Consider the following 20,874-nt stretch of genomic DNA (forward strand, 5'->3'; position numbering starts at 1 on the left):
CGTGAACATTCAAAGTGGGCACTTTGATAATCCCCAGGAATAAAGCAGTTCAACAAACTCCTGCATGTGTACAGCAATTGCTACCAGGTGTCAAGAAATTACAAGTAACCTCAAATAGGGAAAAGGGCGGGGGGGAGGGGAACTTGGAGTGTCTTGGTTAACAGAAACATGGAAGACAGCAGGGTGAAAAGGTACCCAATGGACATGGAATCAGTGTTGTGTAAGGACGGCTCTGCAAAGGGTTTAACCAAATGCGTGCAGGCTAGTAAGCCTCTCTGGTACACTGCCACACCAATTCTGTTACTGTTACTTCTCCATAGCCTGTATTTTGGAGGAACATCTCTTCACCTCCCAGTCCCAAGGCCAGCCCTAGTAACACCACCGCCGAGATCAGTCCTACCAATTCCTTCCACAGCCACCATCTGCCCTGCCCCTTACTATTCAGTGAGCACGACACATGAACACCAGAGATGGCACAAGACTGGGAAGGCTCATTAGATTGAGTCTCCACCCCATTCCTCATCTATAACTTGATAACCACTTCAGCTCTGCCAAGATCCTTTTGAGAATTTCGCAAGTCACACTGAGTTTCCCCTACTGCAGTTACACTGCCAAAGAAGCCAAGACTTTTTTTTTTTACTAAATCATGTAAACTTATACTTACATAAGCTACAAATGCAGAGGTATTCCATCCCCCTCACATCATCCCTGCTCCTTACATCTCAGTAGTATAAATGGCTATAGAATCTCTCATAACACGATTGAACCCTGAGAAAAGTAATCAGTGGAGCCACAGAAGACACTGCTCATTGTATGAATGCAAATTTTTCAGTGTGGATGTCTATCTTTCACAGATGGGAAGACAGAAAGGCTACCAGAAAAAAAACGTGCATAAGAAGGGCATAAGAAGCATTCATAGTACTTTGTACTTAGACCACCAACAAAGCATCACAGATTAAGTGGAGAAAACGTATATCCACTACTTTTGCAGTCAGCTCTCCTTCAAAGAACCATATTTTACTTGCAAAGCAAAAAAAATTTTATTTGAAAAAAATGTTCAACATCCTGTTTGTTCTTAAACATCTCTTTTACAACACGAAGCATTAAAGCTATGCCTACCGGTCTTGCCAACATCCATCCAGCCCAGTATCCTGCCTTCAACAGCAGCGATAGGAGACATTACTTAGGGAGTGAGACAAAGCCTAGAGCACATTCCGTGGTCCATTCCCCTCATATATTCTTTCAATACGCAAACACATGCAAGTGTCTTGCTGACAGGAGGAATGCTCCAGGAACATGATCACTTGTGCAGGACAGAAGGAAATGAAGACAAGTACAGTGGCACAGAAAGCAATCTGAATATCCCGGACTCACATAAACCCAGCTGGTTGTGAACTGTCGCACCACTTCCACGGAGTCCCAGTTTCAACTCCCTATCCAAAAACTCCTCTTTCCATATCTATTGCAGTTTGAAAGCCTCTACAAACTCCCCATTCAGTCCCAGTGAGAGAGAACTGAAATTCTGCAGCGGACATATACACAGCTGGCGAGAACCTCCACACACCCTATCCCAAACAGACAGTATACGGACATCTTCCCACATTCTTCCCTACTGTCAAGATGACTTCCAAGCAGCATCTGAAAACTGCTTGAGAGCACGTATATCTAAATCCAGTCTTGTAGGGTTCCAGTGTCCCTCATCTATGACATACAGTCTCCACACAGGAAGATATTCTTTTCCAATGTGACCTAGTTAGAAAAACTAGTTGAAATACCCTGATATTTATGGTTAACTCAAAAAGTTCTGACACTTGCAAGGTAAATTAAGCTTATTCCACAGCTCAGACCATTTCTAAACATCAACTTTATTCAACGAAATCCCTTATCAACAAGACACTTTAGATTACTATGTGTTTTCATTAAGCTGTATAACCTACATATCATGAACAAGTGAAAATGTCTTCAGAATACATTCAGTTGAATGTGCAGATTCCTGTAGGAAAGATAAAAACTCAGGCATAAAAAGTCTTGTGAGACATAACTTGCTATCCATAAAGAGGTAAAAAAAACAAACCACCAAGCCACCATTTCTCTACCATCTATCATAAGAAGCATATACGGATTATTCCAAAACAGTCCTACTCAAAACACCTTGTGTTCTAGGCCTCCCAACTTCCACAGTATTTGTATAGCTTGTCTGTCCATTAAAATAGTCATCTCACACACTTTTGTTTTCCACATAAGCAAAAGCAGTACCATCCTGCATATGACACATTAAGCTACTTTGGCATTAACATGTAACATGTCCTTTTACAATATTAGGACAATACTGAGCTAAAGCTTGACAGATCTTTTATGATTCTGTCCTAACAGACATCTTGAGAAAAATGGCAAGATCTGTTTCTAGTTAGAAGAGGCAAAGCTGTTTTCTAATAGCAGCAAAGTTTTCCCTCAGAATTTCTTCTTGGTGCTCTGAAGATGGCACAACTAGGACTGACCATTATACTTTTTTTTTTTTTTGTGGACTAACCATTATTAGATTGTTCCACATTTTATCAAAGTAAGATTATTTAAGAGCTACTCTCTATAACCAAATTTATACAGAGAAAAAAAGCAAAACCTTTTCAGAGGCTTTACCCCACCAGAAAAATTAATAGTTTCGTAAAATGCCAATATTAAAAAAAAAAAAAGAAAGAAGCTATTTCAGCTACTTTCTGAAAGGCTTTAAGTTCTATACTTCCTGTCTCTTCCTGAGTTTTCTGCCTTGGAAAGGTGTAGATATTCAACTGCAGTTTTGTATTTCTAAAAGCCCTAAGCCAGACTATGGGCTAGTAAGTGAAACCATCCTTACAGGATATCACAAAAAAGCACAGACTTAAGTAACCCAAAGAGCAGAATAGATTTTTTTTTCCTAGCCTTTTTCAGACCTAATCCACATTATTACTTTACCTTAGATGAGTATCTCCTGAACTGTGGTTGACTGCTTGGTGCCAACTTGTCACTTCTTCTGGCAGGATGAGTTTAAAAAGACAACTTATTTTTCTGATAGTATATCGTTATCATTGTCAAAGCAGCGTTCATTATGCATGGAAGGTTCCATGACAACACTAAATATCCTACATTACAGAACTCTGAAAAACATGCCTTGAGTATTTTTACACAGTTCACATCTAAGAGTTCTTGTACAGACCTGGAGAATAAATATACTGTTTAGAGACAGCTGCATCACTGAAACTTTGCTAAGTGGAAGGTTATTGATGAAAGGAACTGGGGCGAGAACTGCAGTGCTGAACAAAGGCAATGAACTCACACACCAAAAAAATCCTATTCTTCCCATGCTATCAAGCACAGAAGATGATTTTTGCTTTGTTAGGGTAGTCTAACAGGCATCACATGGTTGGGAGAGCAATGACTAACCAGAAAACAAGTGACTACCTTTTATTGGACAGAGATTCACACACAAAAAAAAGAAGCAACACTCCATCAGTCCTTCCACCAAAATAGTAATAAGATCAGGTACACCAAAATTCATACATCATACTATATTTGGGATGGATGATTCCATAATGCAAGAGTACTGATGATACACACGTCAAATGCAGTCTGCTACAGGAGTAGCACTCCCAACCAGGTCTTAGCCCAATACCTCTTCATGTTTCAGATAAGAGTCTCAAACACTTGTCCTGTTTTCCTTTTGAAGGATCCCCTTTCTGCATAGGGTTGTTGTTTGTTGTTTTTTTTCTTCTTCCTTAAACAAATAAGGGAGGAGCTAGAGCACATCACCACAACTCTCAACTGCAGACATAGGGTGCCAGGCCACCTGGGCTTCCAAAGCTAAAACCAGCATACTATGTCCTACTGATAGCCCTAGTTGCAGTTCTAAAACAAGGCCAAAGAAAGCAGCATTATTGTAGGAAGACAAGGAAACTTCTCCAAGTTGGAACTGTGCAAAGAAGCCCAAAGAACTCATTGGAATAACAACAAATTAATAAAAAGCTAATCATAAAGAGAACTAATAAAACTTCACAAACACAGAACCTCATTCCCCCTACCGTGGGTCATCTTAACAGCCACAGCCTGCAGAAGCACACCATCAGTTCTCCAAAGCACGCCATCACTTACAGCGAATACTTGCAGAACTGACACGTGCAAAGAGAAACAGCACAGATATCTTCTAAGATCTCCACCCAAGCGCCTCACTGAGCTATACCAGAAATAAACCAAACAAATGCTAAAGAGTGTTTAAACACACTACCTGAAGCAAGAATTCCTACAGCTGAAAACAAAATCCGAGACAGAAGGAAATCGATAATCCCCGCTCAAAATTGCGCCTTCAAACAAGGGGCATCATTCAGGCTGATGACGCCTTCCCGGAAAAAAAAAAACCCCAACACTTGGAAGTTACATACAGACTTATCAGCATCACGAAGCAGAAACGTCCCAGACGCGTTTGTTTCACACCTAAGTTACTGCCAACCACCGCACCCAAGCCTGCCAGACCCCCTCCGCCCCGAGGAGGCCCAGGCCCCGGCAGCTCGCAGGGCCGCTCCGCCGCCGCACTCGCCGCAGGCCGGGCCCGCCACTCCCCGGCCCGGAGCGCGCCCCGGCAGGCCCAGCGGGGAGCGGCGGGCGGCGCGCTCCAGGCAGGGCGCAGGTCGCCAGCACGACGCTGCCGCCACCCGCCCGGGGGAGGCGGCGCCCCGCGGCCCCGGCCCCTCGCCTGCACCGCAGCCCTGCCCGGCAGCGGCCCGCGCCGGTGGCAGGAGGCCGCAGCCCACGCGGGCAGCCCGACCCGCGGCGTCCCCGCCCGCGGCTCCCGGTCGCCCCAGCCCGCCTGCCTCCCTCCCTCCCTCCCTGCCCCCCCCCCCAGCCCGCCCCGCGCGCCCCCCGCCGCCGGGGCCTCACCGCCAGGTCCTGGGGCACGGCTCCGCTCATGGCCCGCACCGTGCCGCTCCGCCAGGCCCGGGAGGGCAGCGCAGGCCCCGGCTCCGGTCCCACCGCCTCGCCCTCGCCCGGCCCCGCCGCCAGCAGCAGCAGGAGCCGCTTCCCCACGGGGGAGGCCGCCGCGTCCGCCATCCCCGACGGGCAGGAGCCTCCTCCTCCGCCGCCGGCCCGAGCCCCCTCGGTCACCGCCGCCCCGAGACACCAAGCAAGCGACCGCCCCGCGCTGGGCCTCCGAGCGCCGCCCGCCCCGATCCCGGCATGCACCTCGCTCGCACGGCCTCCCCCCCTTCCTCTGCCCCACAATGCCCCGCGCCACCCCGCCCGGGGCGGCCGGGAGGGGGCGGGGGCGGTGCTAGAGCGCCGGGGGCCGGCGGAGGGGAGGCGGAGGCCGAGGGGCCGCCGGCGGGGACGGGCTCCGCGGCGGGGCAGGGGAGCCGGTCGGCGGGGAGGAGGCGTAGCGGAAGGCCTTCCCGCGGCAGGGCCCCTCGTTAACCCCAAGTGCAAGATGGGAAATTGTCACAGAAATTAGGGCGTTTTTACCTGAATTGCGAGGTAGACTTGCACAAAAAACAGTTCGGTGACATCTTGGGATGTGGGATCCGAGTTGCGGTTCAGATTGGCATGAGGACATGCTGTTGGCCCCAGAGTAACAGCAGCGCGTCATGGGTCTAGGTGCTTTGCTTTTCAGTGGGGCACATTTTGAAAAGGCATTTATTGAGGGAGTGATTAAGATACAAAGTCATCGTGTGAGTGATTAGCTGACAGGTTTAAACACTTCTCACGTAGAGTATGTGCAATGCCCTAAACCTGCTCCTGTTCAACTCACTTGAACAACCACAAAATACTTAAGAATCCTACACTGCTAGAGAAATGACACACAACTTCACATCTCTTTCTGCTTGTGCAGTAAAGACCCAGTAGCACCAATAGAAACTGGAATGAGGAGCAGATGCTATACTCCATACCACAACAAGGATATTCTTGTGGAAATAAGTTTTTCTCTTCTTGTGCATGTACCGTTTCCTCACTCTGGGAGAGTCGCATCTGGCACTGGATTAGCACCAGCAAAGGCAAGTTGCTTGCTTTCACTTCCATTTACTCAAAATGACTGTGCCAGGTTGTTTCAAGTAGATGACAACATCTCATCTTTGTTAGTTTCTGGTTATAGGGGTGTGATTCACTGTACTGGGAAATTGGCAAGGTGATGCCCAGTAGCAGTTTGTATGATGTGCCTGTCCTCAGAAGCATGTTTCATCATTTCATCCCATTATCTGTACTCTTTACGGTGTGATTTTAGTCCTGATGTGGCACACAGATAAAATACTGAACAGATTCTAGGGCAGATTATTACATCAAGAGATAGTTGAAAAGACTTTTTTTTGGAAGCAGGGTCTGCCTTTGGTGGCCTTTTGAACAACTACATAGAACAAACATTAGTGGCATCAGAAGTCTGCTCTATCCTCCTCTGCTGTACAGCATCTGTGAGTTTGGATTTAGTACACGCCACTAGCTTTCCTAACTCACCTCCCCCCTCCCGCCTTTTTTTTTTAAAGTACAGGAGCTAATACCTACATGAAAGATTGCTGAAGGGTAGCAGAGCCATTATGTCCTGCATCTAAGTGATTGCCATGGTAAATCCAAGATCAGCACTACGTTCTTTGAAGACCAGGCTTTGCTCTCGTGTCTTCAGTTTCTTTACTGAAACAGTAAGATCAGCTATGTATTAGAAATAGTACCACCATGTGAAAATTCCAAGTGGTCATATGTCCCCTTCCCATTCCACCAGCTCCAAGACTGAAATTGCCATGCTAAAGCAGGCCAGCATTTCCCATATCCAGTCTCCTGAGCATGGTGCTGGATATTCCAGAGGCACACAACACCAGCTAGACAAATAGTGATACGATCCACCAAGAACAGGAAGGGGTTTCCTAACTTTCATTAATGGTCAATACAGGGAGCACAGGCCATAAAACATGAACTAACTTCAATTTATGAAATACCTAACCACTTTTCTATGCTAATTCTGTTGCACCAACTTTTATTGTATGTTAGAAAAATTAGTTTCATGGGCTAATTTAGTGTATTAATTTCAAATACTATTTTACTGTAAAGGGGTGGAGGCAGCAATTGCTGTTTAGACATATAAACTACACATTTAAAAGGCTGCAAAACCAGTTACCACAATTTCAACTTGTGAGAAGTCACCTAAGTAACCACCAGGCTACATCCAAAGCTGTCCCTTAACCACTGAAGATGGCTTCTTCTCCAGTCTGCCACCTTCACAGCCTTGACTGATGGTCAATGCTCCAAAATCCAAAGAAAGTCATTTGCCAGAATGGCTGATCCAGGGAGTGATTGTGTGGAAGATCCAACTTACCCAATTTGAGAAAAGCAGGACTGATGCAGACGCTTGCCTGGACAGGCTTTCAACCCTCCCCTTCAATATTGTATCTAAGGCCACCCCCTCCATAGACAGCAGCCATATTCTTTGGAGAACTTTATTAAAATATATCCAAGAAGTAATCAAACATTTTCTAATGAGTCAGGAGAGAACTGAAGTGAGAAAAACACCTGTACAGATGACAGTGGTGTAAGTTTTTGTTTACATGCTTTATTTCAACATTTCACAGTTTAGTCATTGTCTACAAAAATATATTTCTGAAACTCTGAGTCCTCTATAAAAAAAGCTGGTCAGCAGCAGTGACCCTGACAAACAGAATGTACCTTGGGACAGTGTGAGCACCTCCTGTAAGCAGATTAGTGCAGCTAGGGCACTCCTGCCTCACCCTGGGAGACTTCTGTTCTTTGGGATTAAAGCTCTGCACTAGCTCTGAAGGAAGGCATTCAAAAAAAAAAAAAATCCTTCCACTTCTGCATACTGCACTAGACTTGGGAGGGGGAGCTGCAAGTCAGTGTGTCACACAGGAGAGAGTGCTAACAAAGGACCTGGCACTCAGGGGATGGAGAAGACCACAGGGTACTTTAGTACTGGTAAATTTTCCTTTGGGCTATCTGTTCAGAACAGCCTTTGTCTGGTGATAATAGGTTCAGTCTACAAGCAGAGGTGCAAATGGCATACAAGCAGAGTAATCCTATAAGCACAAAGAGTTCTTCTTTGAGGTCATGATAAGGGTTCTGTTCATTTTTACCTCAACATTTTCTGCTGTGGCTTTAATCAAGAGGAACATTGCCTTCATATCCAATCACAAGCCTACATAGTGTTGGATAGAACAGAGCCACTATCAATGCTGTCGGCTTCTACTCCTTGGTACCCATAACTGGAAATATTTCTTATAACATCAATTATTTAATTCCTATGCTTACTAGTCACCAGTATACCTAGGCACCCAAAATAAGAATTAAGAAACTCAAATGTCCCCCAAATGAGATCTTTCCACTCTTCCTCTGCTCAGTTATTGGACTGGTTTATAGCGATACTTACAGTTAAGAAGAAAAAAAATTGCTGCCTCTTTTAAAAAAATAAATCTATCTTACATTGTGCTCTAGAAGAGACAAGGTCAATGTACTCTGATCCTCTGTATTCACAAAGCTCCTGACTAGAAGCCCCTTACCACAAAATAATCTCAGACCTGAACCTCTAAGCAGGGCAGGAATTTTCAGCAGCAAATAAGGAAGGAGTAGTTACTGACAGACTACTTCCCATATGTGGTAATAGACAGATGAGCGCTCAGTCCCTGAAAACTTTTCCCCATCTGCCTGACAGAACAACAGCTTTCTGAGCTAGTAGATTATAAAACTTAGATTTCTTAGAGATTAGAGAACTTGGGAAAGAGCTGCTGGTTTTTTTAAGTACGGCTGCAATCAACATGCTTCTGAGGTCTAGGCTTCTGTTCAGAAAAAGTTCTCCTGTAACTTGTGCCTACCACCGGTCCCAGTCTGAGCTGCTAAACCTGAGCAGCCAAGGAGGTATATGAATTTTAAGTAGAATCAGCATCATCCACGAAAACAAAAGCCAAGAACCTTCACCAAGACAAATACCTTATCAAAAAAGACACTCAGCACTAGAGAACTAATATCATCTCACTAATGCTAAACAGTTAAAGTGTAAAATCTGTAAGAAAACAGCTGAAGTTTACTTCTTGCCTATTTTCCTTTCTTGGATTGCTGGGGGAGGGGGGGGGTGTAGAGGAGAAAGGAATGAGTCACTTCGCTGTATCAGTAGTAAGCCATCATATGAAGGCAGTATTAGAGAAAAAATTAAAACCAGGAAAAAAATCTGAAAACTTAGTGACTCCAAAAGCTTTCCTCAGCTTCCCAAACTGTAAACAGCCTAAACAAGGATTTTGTCCAGGCGTATTTCCAGTCTGCTCCCAGTTGTTTAGCTTCCAGTCACAGACACACAACAGAGCGAATAATCAAGGGAGGCAGACAAACCCACGCATAGGGTATGCCTCCCATATAGCACCTACTTTCATATACCCACACAACATGAACAAATCAATCAGGAATTGGTACATCTTGTGCATGTAAAGGCTTTAACTGAAGTGTAACGAGTTGAAATTAAAGGAAGATTTGGAATTAAGAAAAATCTTCTCCTGTGGAACCTGTTTTGCTGAAGACTCCATACCCCTCAAAGAAGCAATTCATATTCAATCATTTGGGAAATGGGGAAAGACTTGAGCGCAACAATCCTGCCTTGGATTCAGATGACAAGCTAAGAGTGCTCTTTCTCCTTTAGTATCACAAAGCTTATTCATGTAAAAAAACCACTGTCTTGCCCTGCCCACTATTGGAGATGCAGTATATGCTAGCAAAGCTGAAGTAATTTGGTCAACTGTTAAAAGCTGCCTTCTCCCATCAGCACAGAGACAAGTTGTATGTTACTTCTAGTTGATGCAGTTATGCAAAAAAAAAAACCAAACAAACCCCAAACCCCAAAACAAACCTATAGCACAAAGCTTAGAATTCTAACGACAGATACCTTGTGGATAAACACTGCCGTTAGACTGTGAGGTACATGTGTGTGTGAGGAACCAGCAACTGCAGCTGTGAGTTATTGCTACTTGCTGTCTCCCAGTGCAAGTTTTTTCCCATTTCTGCATTCTCTTGCCTTCTCTGAGTTACACAGACTCCAGGGTGAACTATTCTGAAGCCTCACAAACACATTGGCCACCAGAACACATTTGATGACATTTTAATCCCTTCCAAAGTATTTACAAGGCTGGTTTTGAGACTGTTATTTTTAACTTCAGGCCTAGTACTGCATAGACAAAATTTTGTATGGTCAAGAATTAGCAATGCCTGTGCTATGTCTGTTCTCACAGGAAACCTTAATTAAAACAAGCAAAGTAATACACAGAGCTGAGCCTAGGCCGCATTCTACCAAGGGCATAATAAAGACAATAGTCACAACTTCTCCAATTCACTAATATTTTTCTAATATTCCCATGGCTACACTGAGAGGTTCAGCCAAATTAAATTTAAGCTACAAGTCACAACTGAAAAGTGTGCACTGAAGTCTGGTGTTAGGAACACTGAGGGCCATCCCTGATCAGGCAGCTCCACTTCTGTTTTCAAGCGCACAAGGACAATTCCCCATCACAGACAACCAAGGCAGATATATGGGAAAATTCATTCATTAAACTAAGTATTTCCGAGGGGAGGCAAGGTCACTGCTGCACTGCCCCAGAGAAGGAGAAAGATTCACTGAGAGATTAAAACTAAAGGGTTACAAAATAAAGGCAAGAGCTAAAGTTTGCCGGTAATGAAATGCATTCTCCCATCCTGTACCAACAGGAAACAGTCTCTGTAGGGTGTTAAAGAAGGTCCTAGGAGGAGATAGCCTCCTGCTTTTTTCTGCTGCCAGAAGAGAGGAGAGGAAGATGCTGCTATTGGTCAGCAGGTATCTCTCTGTCTGCATCCAGTTTGCTCGTCTCTCCTGGGGAAGGGGTACGCGGTGCAGAGTGAGAAACAGGAGGGATCCCATGACCTACAATCCCTTCCACTACTGGTGGTTCTGGTAGCCCAGGGGCAGGTACTCCCACTACTCCCGGAGGAAACCTAAAACCAATAGAAACATAGAAATTACAAGCTTGTCCAACACAGAGTTACAGAAGGGGAAAGAAGCTGTGCCCCCAGGCACCTGCTGAATACAAATCCCTCTTTTTATCATAAATGCTCCAAGATAGAACACAGGGAAAGTCTCCAGAGCTGAAGAGTAGCAGTTACATCCCAATACAAAATGACACCTGTTCTCAGACAGGCAGAGATAGTCTCAGGTCACATAGTGAGCATTGGGAAAACAGGTACAACGTTTATCTCCAGTGGACAACAGTGTGAGGCACTCTATGAACATACCCTGAAGGGCTGCAAATTCCCTCCCCATCAGCAGGAGGAGTGCAAGCTGTCAGTTATTCTTCACTGGGTTCTAAGATAGAAAAAGTAAGGAACTGAACTAATAAACCAGCTAGACCTAAGATGAAAAACAGGAGAGCGATCTCATTAATTGCTAATGAACTATTCCACCATTACTTCCATTCTGCCTCCCTGGGCCTTCTCCATAAATATATCTTAGCCTCTATAGATCTCGCAGATGAGGGAAGAGAATGTATTTCCTACTTTGCAGATGGGAGAAAAACAGAAGGGAAGCAACCTGCCCAATCACTTGGCAGGTCTGTAACAGACAAATAAACTGAAATACACCCTATCTAGGCCACTACCCAAATCCACTGGAGAATGTCTCTTTACTAGTCCATATTTAGGCTACAGATAAGAACCATGCTTTGTTTATACAGCCCTAATGATATGCACAACTTCTAAATGTTAAGATCCAGACCTCTTTTCAGGCACCCAGTAGGCTTTCTTATATTAAGACACCTCTAGGGCAGGTCTTGCAAGGATTTGGAAAAATTAACCACTATGCAGCTGCAACTAAAAATGACCAAGTTAATGTTAAATCCTAGTACAGCTTCAGAAGTGCTGCTGTTAAGTTTCTGGAAAGAGCTCATATACAGAGTATATAGGAACAGAAACACACCTGCTTGCGGGTATAAGCAGCTTTGTTGGCCTACTTCAGTAGGAAGATATGCTTGGAAGCAGTCAACTTGAACAACCTGCATATCTCACCTGTAAGCTGCAGCTCCATTGAGTTCTGGGTGGACAGTTGCAGGATCAATACTGGACCACTGAGCTGCTAACAGCAAGTACTCCTTATTAACACAGTTCCTCAAAGCATCAGGTATGTGACCTGCAAGAGCACCAAGAATGACAAAAAAAACAGGACACAAATAGGAGAGGCTCATTCCCTGAAGCATTTACAAAGGAAAGTAGAAAGGAAATGTGCAACATCTTTTCCATCTACCTCCACAGGATAACACTGGGCAGGGAAGGCTCTCCTCTGAACAACTGGTCTCTGGAAAAGACAAGAAACTGATCCTTCCCACTCCTGTGATCTTGTGGAAATGCTTGGCCACAACTGCAATTGCCAAGCTGCACCTTTCCCAAGACACAATATGTACTACTCCAGAAAAAAGGTGTACAGTATAACTGTCAAAGGAATTATTGCAAAGGATGTGGAAGATGTACTAGGTACAAGGCTTTCCCACAGAGGGAAAGTGCCACTCCAGCATTAGGTACAAGATTCTCAGAAGACAAAGACACAATTATCAACTTAGGCTCCAGTTCCAGAAACCAGTTACTGAGTCTAAGTTTTCAGAACAATCAGCATAATCCTTGCAGTGAACTTACAAAAGAATACTAATTTAGCAGCAGCTAATTCAGAGCACACAGTCCTCCTCATTACCTGTAATAGCTCTGCGGATCTCTTTAGCTGCATCTTCTCTGGATTCAATGGAAGCCTGCTCACTGTACCAGGCAGTGTGAGGGGTGCAGATCACATTGGGTGCATCTTTTAAGGGCCCCTGAGCAAAGCTATGGGGGAGAGAAAAAAAAAAGAAAAAAAAAAGGAGAGAGAAGAGTGGTTTGTCTCCAGAAGCGATAACCCCATGTGTCCCCTCGGGTACCACTGTAACTCAAATTTAACAAAAAAACTGAAAAAATCATCCAGCATAGGTGAGTCACAGGATAGCAGCAAGCATGCAGTTGCAACATTACCTGAAAGGCTCAGACTCATGCACGTCCAATGCTGTTCCTCTGATTCTCCCCTCTTTCAAGGCTTGCGCTAAGGCTTTCTCATCTACCAGTCCTCCCCGGGCTGTGTTCACTAAGAAGCAGCCCTGGCGCATCTGGAAGAAGAAAAACATTAAGTGGGTTGAGAATGAGACTTTTCATGGAAGCTAAGCGAATCTTGGGAAGTCTACTGGAAATGAGCAGGAGCCTGCAGTGATTAGATGAGGCCTGGACGAACTAGGAGTGCTCTCACTGCAAAGCTAACCACAGGGGAAATGCCTGCAAGCAATGCTTGAGAAATTTGCTTTAAAAATGAACAAACAAAACCACAAGACAACAAGGGCAAAAGTGGAACTCTCAAGTTCTGCACTCCATATTCATCCTACTACATTAAAAAAGAAAGAGGACATGAATCAAGTATCCAGCTATACAAAACTGGACTACAACGTCCAGAAGTCTCTCATGAAAGCACTGAAAAGCATTCACAGTCTAGTGGAGTAGAGCCCGAGACTGACTTTGCAGTGGGCTTGGGCAGAGAGGCTTTGGCAGAGCTGTGTAAAGACACTTACACAGTCCCAGCCACACCACATCTAGCTCTAACCAGCAGAGTCAATTATGCATTTTAAAGGTAATTTGAAATTACTGAATCACCAAAAACATTCCTTCTAAATGAAATTACTTGGCAAAAAGAGCCAGTCCTATTCTTAACATGAAATTCTATACAGCACAAAGCACAGGCACCCGGATCCACACGCTCCCAGCCTCCAAAGGCAGCAGGAGGCACACGACAGAGGCAGCAGGATTCACACGCTCTCAGCCTCTGTGAAAGCAGCAGTTTCTGTTTGCATTCATTTCCACAGTTCTCTGTGGGGGAAATCAAGCTCCTGCTGCACCTGTTTAATAGTGAAGTCATTGATGAGGTGATGGTTATGTTCATTCAGGCTGCAGTGCAATGTGATGCAATCGCTGTGCATTAGTAGATCCTGCAGGGTTCCTACTCGTTGTAAACCCAAGGATCGCTCCACTCCATCCGGCAGATAGGGATCATAGAAAATCACGTTGAAGCCAAAGGACTTGGCTCGCAGAGCCACTGCCTGTCCAACTCGGCCTTCACAAAAGAAAACCCACAATCATCAAGGAAAGGTAAAACAAACTTTAAAGACAAGATACTGGGGTAGACTGGGAGCCTACACTGGAGTCTACTGCCAGGGCCCAAGGTACTGCAGCCCTGGAAACCCCTAGGATTGCCACAGGGATCCAGAGGAGGCTATTCAGTGCTGATCCCATGTGGCTAATTCTAGTCCTTCCCCATGCAATAGCCAGAGCTTAGCCTAGAAGGAGCTCTGTTTTTCAGATCAAATCTGGACCCTGAGTCAGAGGCAGTAGTAATCTGATTACAAGAACTTGGAGAAGGAATTGATAGCTTTCAGGTGGCTTTGTTACTGATACAGAGCCTAGTGCACAGGGAAACAGTCACCGAGAAGAGCTGTCTGAATGTTCCAATTCTTCTAGCCATTTGAATATGAAAAAAATCCCCAGTCCCATGACATACACCCAACTCTTGAAGATATCCAGCATCACAGAATAGGGCACTAGCATTCCTTATGAGTCAGTGTGTTTCACAATGAACAGCTGTAAAATTATCACTTTTTTCAGTCTGTAACTATTAGGTTCCCAAAAACTTTCACAGTTCACTTTTCAATCTAACAGTTCCCATCACTTACCTAGTCCAATGATGCCCAAAGTCTCCCCACGGATACGCACAGCGCCTCCAGCCACCTCTCGAATCTGTTCTACACTCGAGGCTCGATTCCCTTCCCGCATAGCCTGATGCAGCCAAGTAACACGGCGATAGAGGTTCAAGATGTGGCAGAGGGTGGAGTCAGCAGTCTCCTCTACTGAGGAGGAAGGGATGTTGCAAACGGCAATGCCTATAAAGCCATAGAGGTCATATAAGATTTTTAGCATCACAACACTAAACCAACATAGAGCTCTTCAGGCATAAGTGCTGAAAGATAATGCAGTGCTCCGGAACTACTGCCAAGAAACACAGAATTAATTTCAGAAGCTCATTCTACAGCAACACAGATGTGACCAACCAGCTTTTTAACCCCAAGGAAACACCCTTCCTTCCTTAAAAATATTCATTTGATTGACACACTCACCAGAAAAAAAGCCCCATAGACTGAAATGAGAAAACTAGGTCATACAAGTGATGCAAGAAACTGTTTTAGATGATCTGCATCCAAAAGGATGCACTCGTTCCAGAGATACTCCTGCCAGATTAACTGGCAGACTGTAGAAGAATTAAGACAGATGGTTGAGCTCTTTCACGCCTCACAGTCCAGATGCTCACTGCTAGCATCAGCTTCCCTAGAAGCAACAATAACTAACTCATTAAACGCAGAGAGAAGCCACAGGAGTCTCTCTAAATCCATTTTAAGTTACACTTAAAAATAACAACATATAACACTCCCACTCTAGAATAACATACAGCCACCAGGCACCATAAAGCCCATGGCTAGAGCTATCAGGTAAATTACTAATACAAACATAGTTAAAGTCCTGGAAGCACAAATTACTGTCAGGAAAAGGAAACATGATGGAACACTGTAGCAAAATCTGGTCATTTCTGAGCAGTCTGTTTAAAAAAAAACACAACAAAACCCAAAAAACCCAAAGGGGCAGGGGGGCTGGCAACATACCACTTCACTGCTGCTATTCTTCATTCAACAAACCAGCCAAGACATAAAAATAACTAGACAAAAAAATGGTCTCTTCCGAAACATAACCCTAGCCACTTGCCACACCAAGGAAACTATTCCTCCTCAAAAGTCCACCGCCTATCTAAAAACTAGGAATAAAATCTAGGCAGTGGTTGAAGGCACATAAAATTCAGCAATGCATCACTCTTTTGTAAGCTTGTTACAGAGGAGACATTTGACTAAACTCAGAACATGCCCTCCCAAGGGAACTAGGAGAGCAATGGCCACAGGCAATCCCCGATATCCGACTCGTTTTCTCTATCAAATCCTTTGCAACTGTGCCATAATGCCACACAGATGACTTGGAGGACATGAGAAGGGGAAACAGGGAGACCTAACTTCTTTTAATCTCCCTCGTTACCATCTCATTCAACTTCAGACAAGCCACAAGTATTCATCTCTTACACAGCTAGAAACAAATTTCTGTTTACATGCAATATTATGCCTAAATATAAGAAAACGCAAATACAAACAACAGTCATTTGGTCTGATTTGAAGAATCGGAACACATAAGGAACAGGATCTTACCTCAGAATGAATTAAAGAGTCTGGCTAAGAATGAAAATAGTCATTATTTGTCCATAAAAAAGCAAATCTGTCCACGCATAAAGGTCATCATACTATTTCTCCAAAGCAAAAGTGGCAAGCAGCAGTCTGATGGTGAAAGAACTTTGACCCATTTCTCCTTGGGTTAATGAGTGTGGAGTGGGGGGAAAGGGAAAGCTTTGAACCTGAATGAATCAAAGATAGGGATGGTGACTTTAAATAGTGAAGCCTAAGACTAGATTACGTTCCAAACTCAGCCCAAAAATGTAATGGCTGGATGAGAGCCAAAGACCTTGCCAGGAACTCCAGAGACTATCCAGGTGAATCATTCAGATGAGAAGACTCTTTAGACCTAATTCAAGCACTAGACAAATATGCACTCTTCATTTATTTGCAATTCATCTCTTCTTACAGATCTGGAAATCGTAATGACTATTTCAATAAATATTTGCATTTCATTTAAGCTTAATCTGATCTACATTACATTAAGGAAGATCTCAACTCACTGACACAAACCTACAAAAGAAGGGGCAGGGTACTTAAATGATCTACCTCACCTAGGAGACTATAAGGTCCAAATGTGTCGCTGCCGTACATTTAATAGATAGCAGCTTTTTGTCACCTGATCCAGACACTCTTCACATGCCTAGAGCTCTAAAGGGATCAGTAATGAAGTGTTGAATCAGAACCTACCTGCTTATAAAAAATTAACAGGAAAACCCACTTATCAAGCATTTACAGTAAGTTTATCCTGCATCAGCATTTGCAGGCTGCTTTCAAGACTGAATCAGTTTGCTCAATTCTTTCCTCACAAACAACCCAAAGCCGCCTCACCAAAAGTTACCTAGACACCGTATTCAGGTTTTTGAATCCCAAATGACAGCAGAAACACTGACATCCATGACAGAGCAATCTGAGAACTGAGAATCTTTCCTTCAGGCCACCTACCAACTCTGATATTGGTCGGCTTCCTAAAGACGCCCAATACTAAGCAGCTCCAAATCTTTTTACATAAAGGGTTTTAAACACACTCAGCTATAAAACAGAAAACCATGTGCAGTGTTCCACTTCACATTCAGTTCTGATCACGACAGAGCCCTAATGGTGTCGTCATACCTAATTCTGCAGCGGATTTGATGTCAACATTGTCATAGCCACTGCCAATACGCACAATGACCCTGAGGGCTTTGAATTTCTCCAGATCCTGGCGAGAAAGGGTAATGGTGTGATACATCAGAGCTCCTACTGCCTCATTCAGCACCTACAACGAAAACCAGTCCAAATCAATCTCTGCTTTGGTTACTCTAAGAGACAGAGCTCTTTGTCTGAACACTTGCACATTTTCTTGCCCACCTTTTCATGGATTTCCTGAGTTGACTGAGCATCACAAAATGCCACTGTGGCAACATCCTTCAAGATGGGCATTTCCACAGTGCAATCTCGTCCATCCAGGAGTGCAACCAGTGGCCGTGCTGGCATTGGCCCGTTCACAATAGGAGGCCGTATACCTATTAAGAAAGTCAGCACGAACGATCACATGAGAGACAAGAATTCTGGAACCCTCACTCGCTAGTCCAACAAGTCACTAGTTCTGTTAGAATTCTATAGTATTTCAGAAGGGATTAGTCAAAGCAAAAGAAATAAAGAAGAAACACAGGGAGACGAAGCTAGAAAAACAAACCCCCCTGCCACCACTGTATACAGAAACACAAAACATGTTTCATCAATAATGAGATAGTAGAGGTAGTCTACTCAGGAGCACTCTAAGCTCCTGAAACTAGTTCTAAAGCCTCTTCAGGCCTACTCCCCGTTAACCTGTGCACCCCTCCTGCCGCAGCACGCCAAGACGCTAAGCCTGCTTCTTTCTGGAGCGAGCAGAAGAACGTGTAGGTTCACGGGGCCTCTGACAGTCCTTGGCAGCCACCCCTTTCCCGGCGGACGAGGCACCGACGCCCCCCCCGCCGGCCCCCGCAGCAGGGCCGCAGGCAGCATGTGGCAGGAGGGCTGGGCGGAAGCCCAGCCGCAGGCAGCCGGGCCCGGACAGGCTGCCGGCAGCTCTGCCCGCCGCCGGCCGGAGGGGCACCCCGGTTGCCCCAGGAGAGCAGCGGCCGGGCCCGGCTCCCCCCCGCCACCGCCCTGCCGGGGGGCGCCCAGCCCCACCTCACCTTCGCAGATCCGGTCCAGCCGCTGCCGCTTCACTTTGTGCCGGTCCATGGGCCGCGCCGGGCCGCGCCGCCCCTCAGCGCTGCGGAGGGACACCCCGTCACTCGCCACCGCCGTCGGCTCCCGCCGCCCGCGCAGACGCGCCCGCCGCCGGGAGGAAGCGGAAGGGCCGGGCCGCAGCCCCGCGCCGAGCGGCCCAGCCGCCACAGAGGCGCCGCAGCTCGGGGCGCCGCTCGCTTCCGCTTCCGGCCCGCGCCCGCCGCCGCCGCCCGCCCCACAAACCTTTGCGGTGAGAGGGCGAGCGAGGCCCAGCGGCGGCGGGGCGGGGGCGAGCCGGGCGCCGCCGCCGCTCCGCGGCCTCTCGGTCCTCCCGCGGGCCGCCGGGCCCTAGCTGTCCTTGGTCATAGCCGGCTCTGGGCCGTCCGGGTCCTGCGGCAGCGCCGCGGGCTGCCGGCCCGGCCGGGGAGCCGCCGTCCTCCCGACGGCCCACCGGGCGACGAGGGAGCGACGAGCAGGGCCGAGCGCCGCGGCGACTCCGCCCCGCCCCCCACGCCGGGCGGGCCCTGCGCGGCGTCCGCGGCACCGCCCGCGGGGAGGGGCTGCGCGGCCCGGGCCCGCCCCGCCTTTAGGCCTGGCGCGGCCGGCCGGCCGGCCCTGGTGGGTCCTCCGTGCTGGGTAGGGAGAGGACTATGGCTGCCGGGAGACGTCGCTCCGAGCCCCGGCTGCGCGGGAAACGGGTTGCGGTGGTCTTCACCCGCCGAGATCCTTACGGCCAACCGGAACGCTCACAGGACCGGGAGAAACTACACGGCTTCGGCAACGACCAGCCCAGCAGGTGCCAGAGACGTGGCGCCTATCCTGCTCTGCGCTGGGGGCATCTTTTTCTCTGCCTCTGTCGTGCTTTCAGAGGCAGGAGCCCAAGCCCTTCACCTGGGAAGATGGCGAGTGCAGCTAGACTACCCTGATGCTTCTGCCCCTTTAGCCCTCCACCACCACCTCACATGGGTCATCGTGTACAAGTCGAGCGGGGGCCTGTGGCGTGTGCTCTTGGGTGCCCATCGAGGTCGCTGGTATCTCGGCACTTCTGGCATGGAGGCACATAAACTCTCTTGGAAGGGCAAGAATGAAAAGCAACAATGAGAAGCAGCAGTCCAGTCTGTAAAGATCTGAGATATCTCCAGTTCTCAGAAACTTGATGACAGGCAACTCCCAGCATAGGCCCAGGCTAAAGAAAGGGGGACTGTTCGTTACCGCCTTGTGCGTGCAGAAGAGAGACACTTGGACAAAGCTGAGAAGATGGGCTTTGTGGGCCTGGCTCAGCTCTGCCGCTGCAGCACCTCTTGGAAAGGGGAACTAAAGTCTTATCCAAAGTAAAAGAGTCCTCAGCAGATGCTTGAGATGCAAGTTTGCCATTCAGAGAGCACCGTCTTGGCTGCAGGGAGCTGACTGGGAAGGGTGGTGACAAAAGCCTGCATTGCCTGGAAGGTGGATCCTGGGATATAGCTTCAGGTCTTCCCAGGAAGCAGGTGGATCCTGGGATATAGCTTCAGGTCTTCCCATGAAGCTCTCTCTGCACAGGACAAAACAGGGAGCCATTCAAGACAGCTCAACTTCTGTCTTGCCACCTTTGCAGCCATATCTCCCACACTTGTCCCATTGTCCTGTGAGTGGATCAGCACTACAGTACCCTCTCCAGCATCTCTGCATCCCATCTTAATATCCTGTACTTACCTTGTCACTGAGTGCGTCATGCTGACTGCCTGTCTTGGAGGAAGGTTTGACCCCAAGTGAGTGCAGACTGACATCACAGTTCAGCTCCCTTAGCTCGTCACCACAATTGCTCACGCTTCATGTAGAAACGAGCTGCACAGTATCACAAAGCAGGCTAATTTTCTAGCTCACCAGTCACCCCCACAACAGTCTCCATTACTACTGTTACCCAATGCCCACAAAGAGCCGGAGCTGGCTATTTCTAGACATAGGTCCCAGAATCTGTCTTGCTTGCACAGATTGCCCTAAACAGAAACCATTTCTTTCTGACCAAGCAAGAAAGGATGCAATCATTGTGAGATAGGTGGGGCAGCAAAGGACATTATACAAATGGAGCAAGCCTCAGGAGGTGGGACAAAGCAAGAGAGGACACAGACAGGACAAGCCTTCCTCACTCCAGCCCACATTCTGGATACCCCAGACTTACTGGTTTTTCCCTTAGCAGAGCATTAATATATGCCAGTTAGACTTTGGAGGTGAAAGAGGAGATGCGATCACCTCCTTCACTACCCTTTTTCCTTAAAAAAGAAACTGCGCACAAAGAACTTTACTAAGTCTGTACACAAGTCTGAATGCGCCAAACCGAAGTGCAGCAGAT

At 46.7% G+C, this 20,874-nt stretch overlaps 2 protein-coding genes across 6 annotated transcripts in view; both read right to left on the reverse strand.

Annotated features, from left to right (window-relative positions):
* Positions 1 to 5,192, reverse strand: part of KDM3B (lysine demethylase 3B) — a 71,982-nt gene extending 66,790 nt beyond the window's left edge. Inside the window, exon 1 of one of the 4 annotated variants that reach the window (XR_012654332.1) lies at positions 4,906 to 5,192. Coding sequence is in view for 2 of the 4 variants with exons in the window: in XM_075056945.1 (XP_074913046.1) it covers positions 4,906 to 5,076 (171 nt within the window). In the remaining 2 variants the exon portion in view is untranslated. The remainder of the gene's footprint in view (positions 1 to 4,905) is intronic. The other 3 variants (XM_075056945.1, XM_075056949.1, XM_075056946.1) reach the window with 3 other exon arrangements.
* Positions 5,193 to 10,083: 4,891 nt separating this feature from the next.
* LOC142044570 (C-terminal-binding protein 2-like) lies at positions 10,084 to 19,051 on the reverse strand. 2 transcript variants are annotated; one of them, XM_075057158.1, is made up of 10 exons: positions 18,789 to 19,051; positions 18,509 to 18,588; positions 17,697 to 17,851; positions 17,460 to 17,604; positions 14,757 to 14,963; positions 13,926 to 14,140; positions 13,018 to 13,148; positions 12,707 to 12,834; positions 12,031 to 12,151; positions 10,084 to 10,965 (listed from the first exon to the last, which is right to left on the reverse strand). In XM_075057158.1, the coding sequence occupies exons 2-10, from the start codon at positions 18,555 to 18,557 to the stop codon at positions 10,794 to 10,796; spliced, it is 1,323 nt and encodes a 440-aa protein (XP_074913259.1). In that variant the 5' UTR covers positions 18,558 to 18,588; positions 18,789 to 19,051; the 3' UTR covers positions 10,084 to 10,793. The 2 variants fall into 2 exon arrangements, with proteins under 2 accessions (XP_074913259.1, XP_074913260.1); XM_075057159.1 differs by having other exon boundaries at positions 18,509 to 18,860.
* Between the last annotated feature and the right edge of the window lie 1,823 nt (positions 19,052 to 20,874).

This window comes from Buteo buteo, chromosome 24 (genome assembly GCF_964188355.1).
Source record: "Buteo buteo chromosome 24, bButBut1.hap1.1, whole genome shotgun sequence".
In the NCBI taxonomy this organism is placed as follows: Eukaryota; Metazoa; Chordata; class Aves; order Accipitriformes; family Accipitridae; genus Buteo; species Buteo buteo.

Excerpts from the sequence above, each read along its gene's own strand:
- LOC142044570 (XM_075057158.1), bottom strand. The coding sequence starts at position 18,557 with ATGGACCGGCACAAAGTGAAGCGGCAGCGGCTGGACCGGATCTGCGAA. Across the intron at positions 17,852-18,508 it reads GCTGGACCGGATCTGCGAAG|GTATACGGCCTCCTATTGTG; the intron begins GTGAGGTGGGGC and ends CTTTCTTAATAG. Across the intron at positions 12,152-12,706 it reads GATCCGCAGAGCTATTACAG|GTCACATACCTGATGCTTTG; the intron begins GTAATGAGGAGG and ends GTGCTCTTGCAG.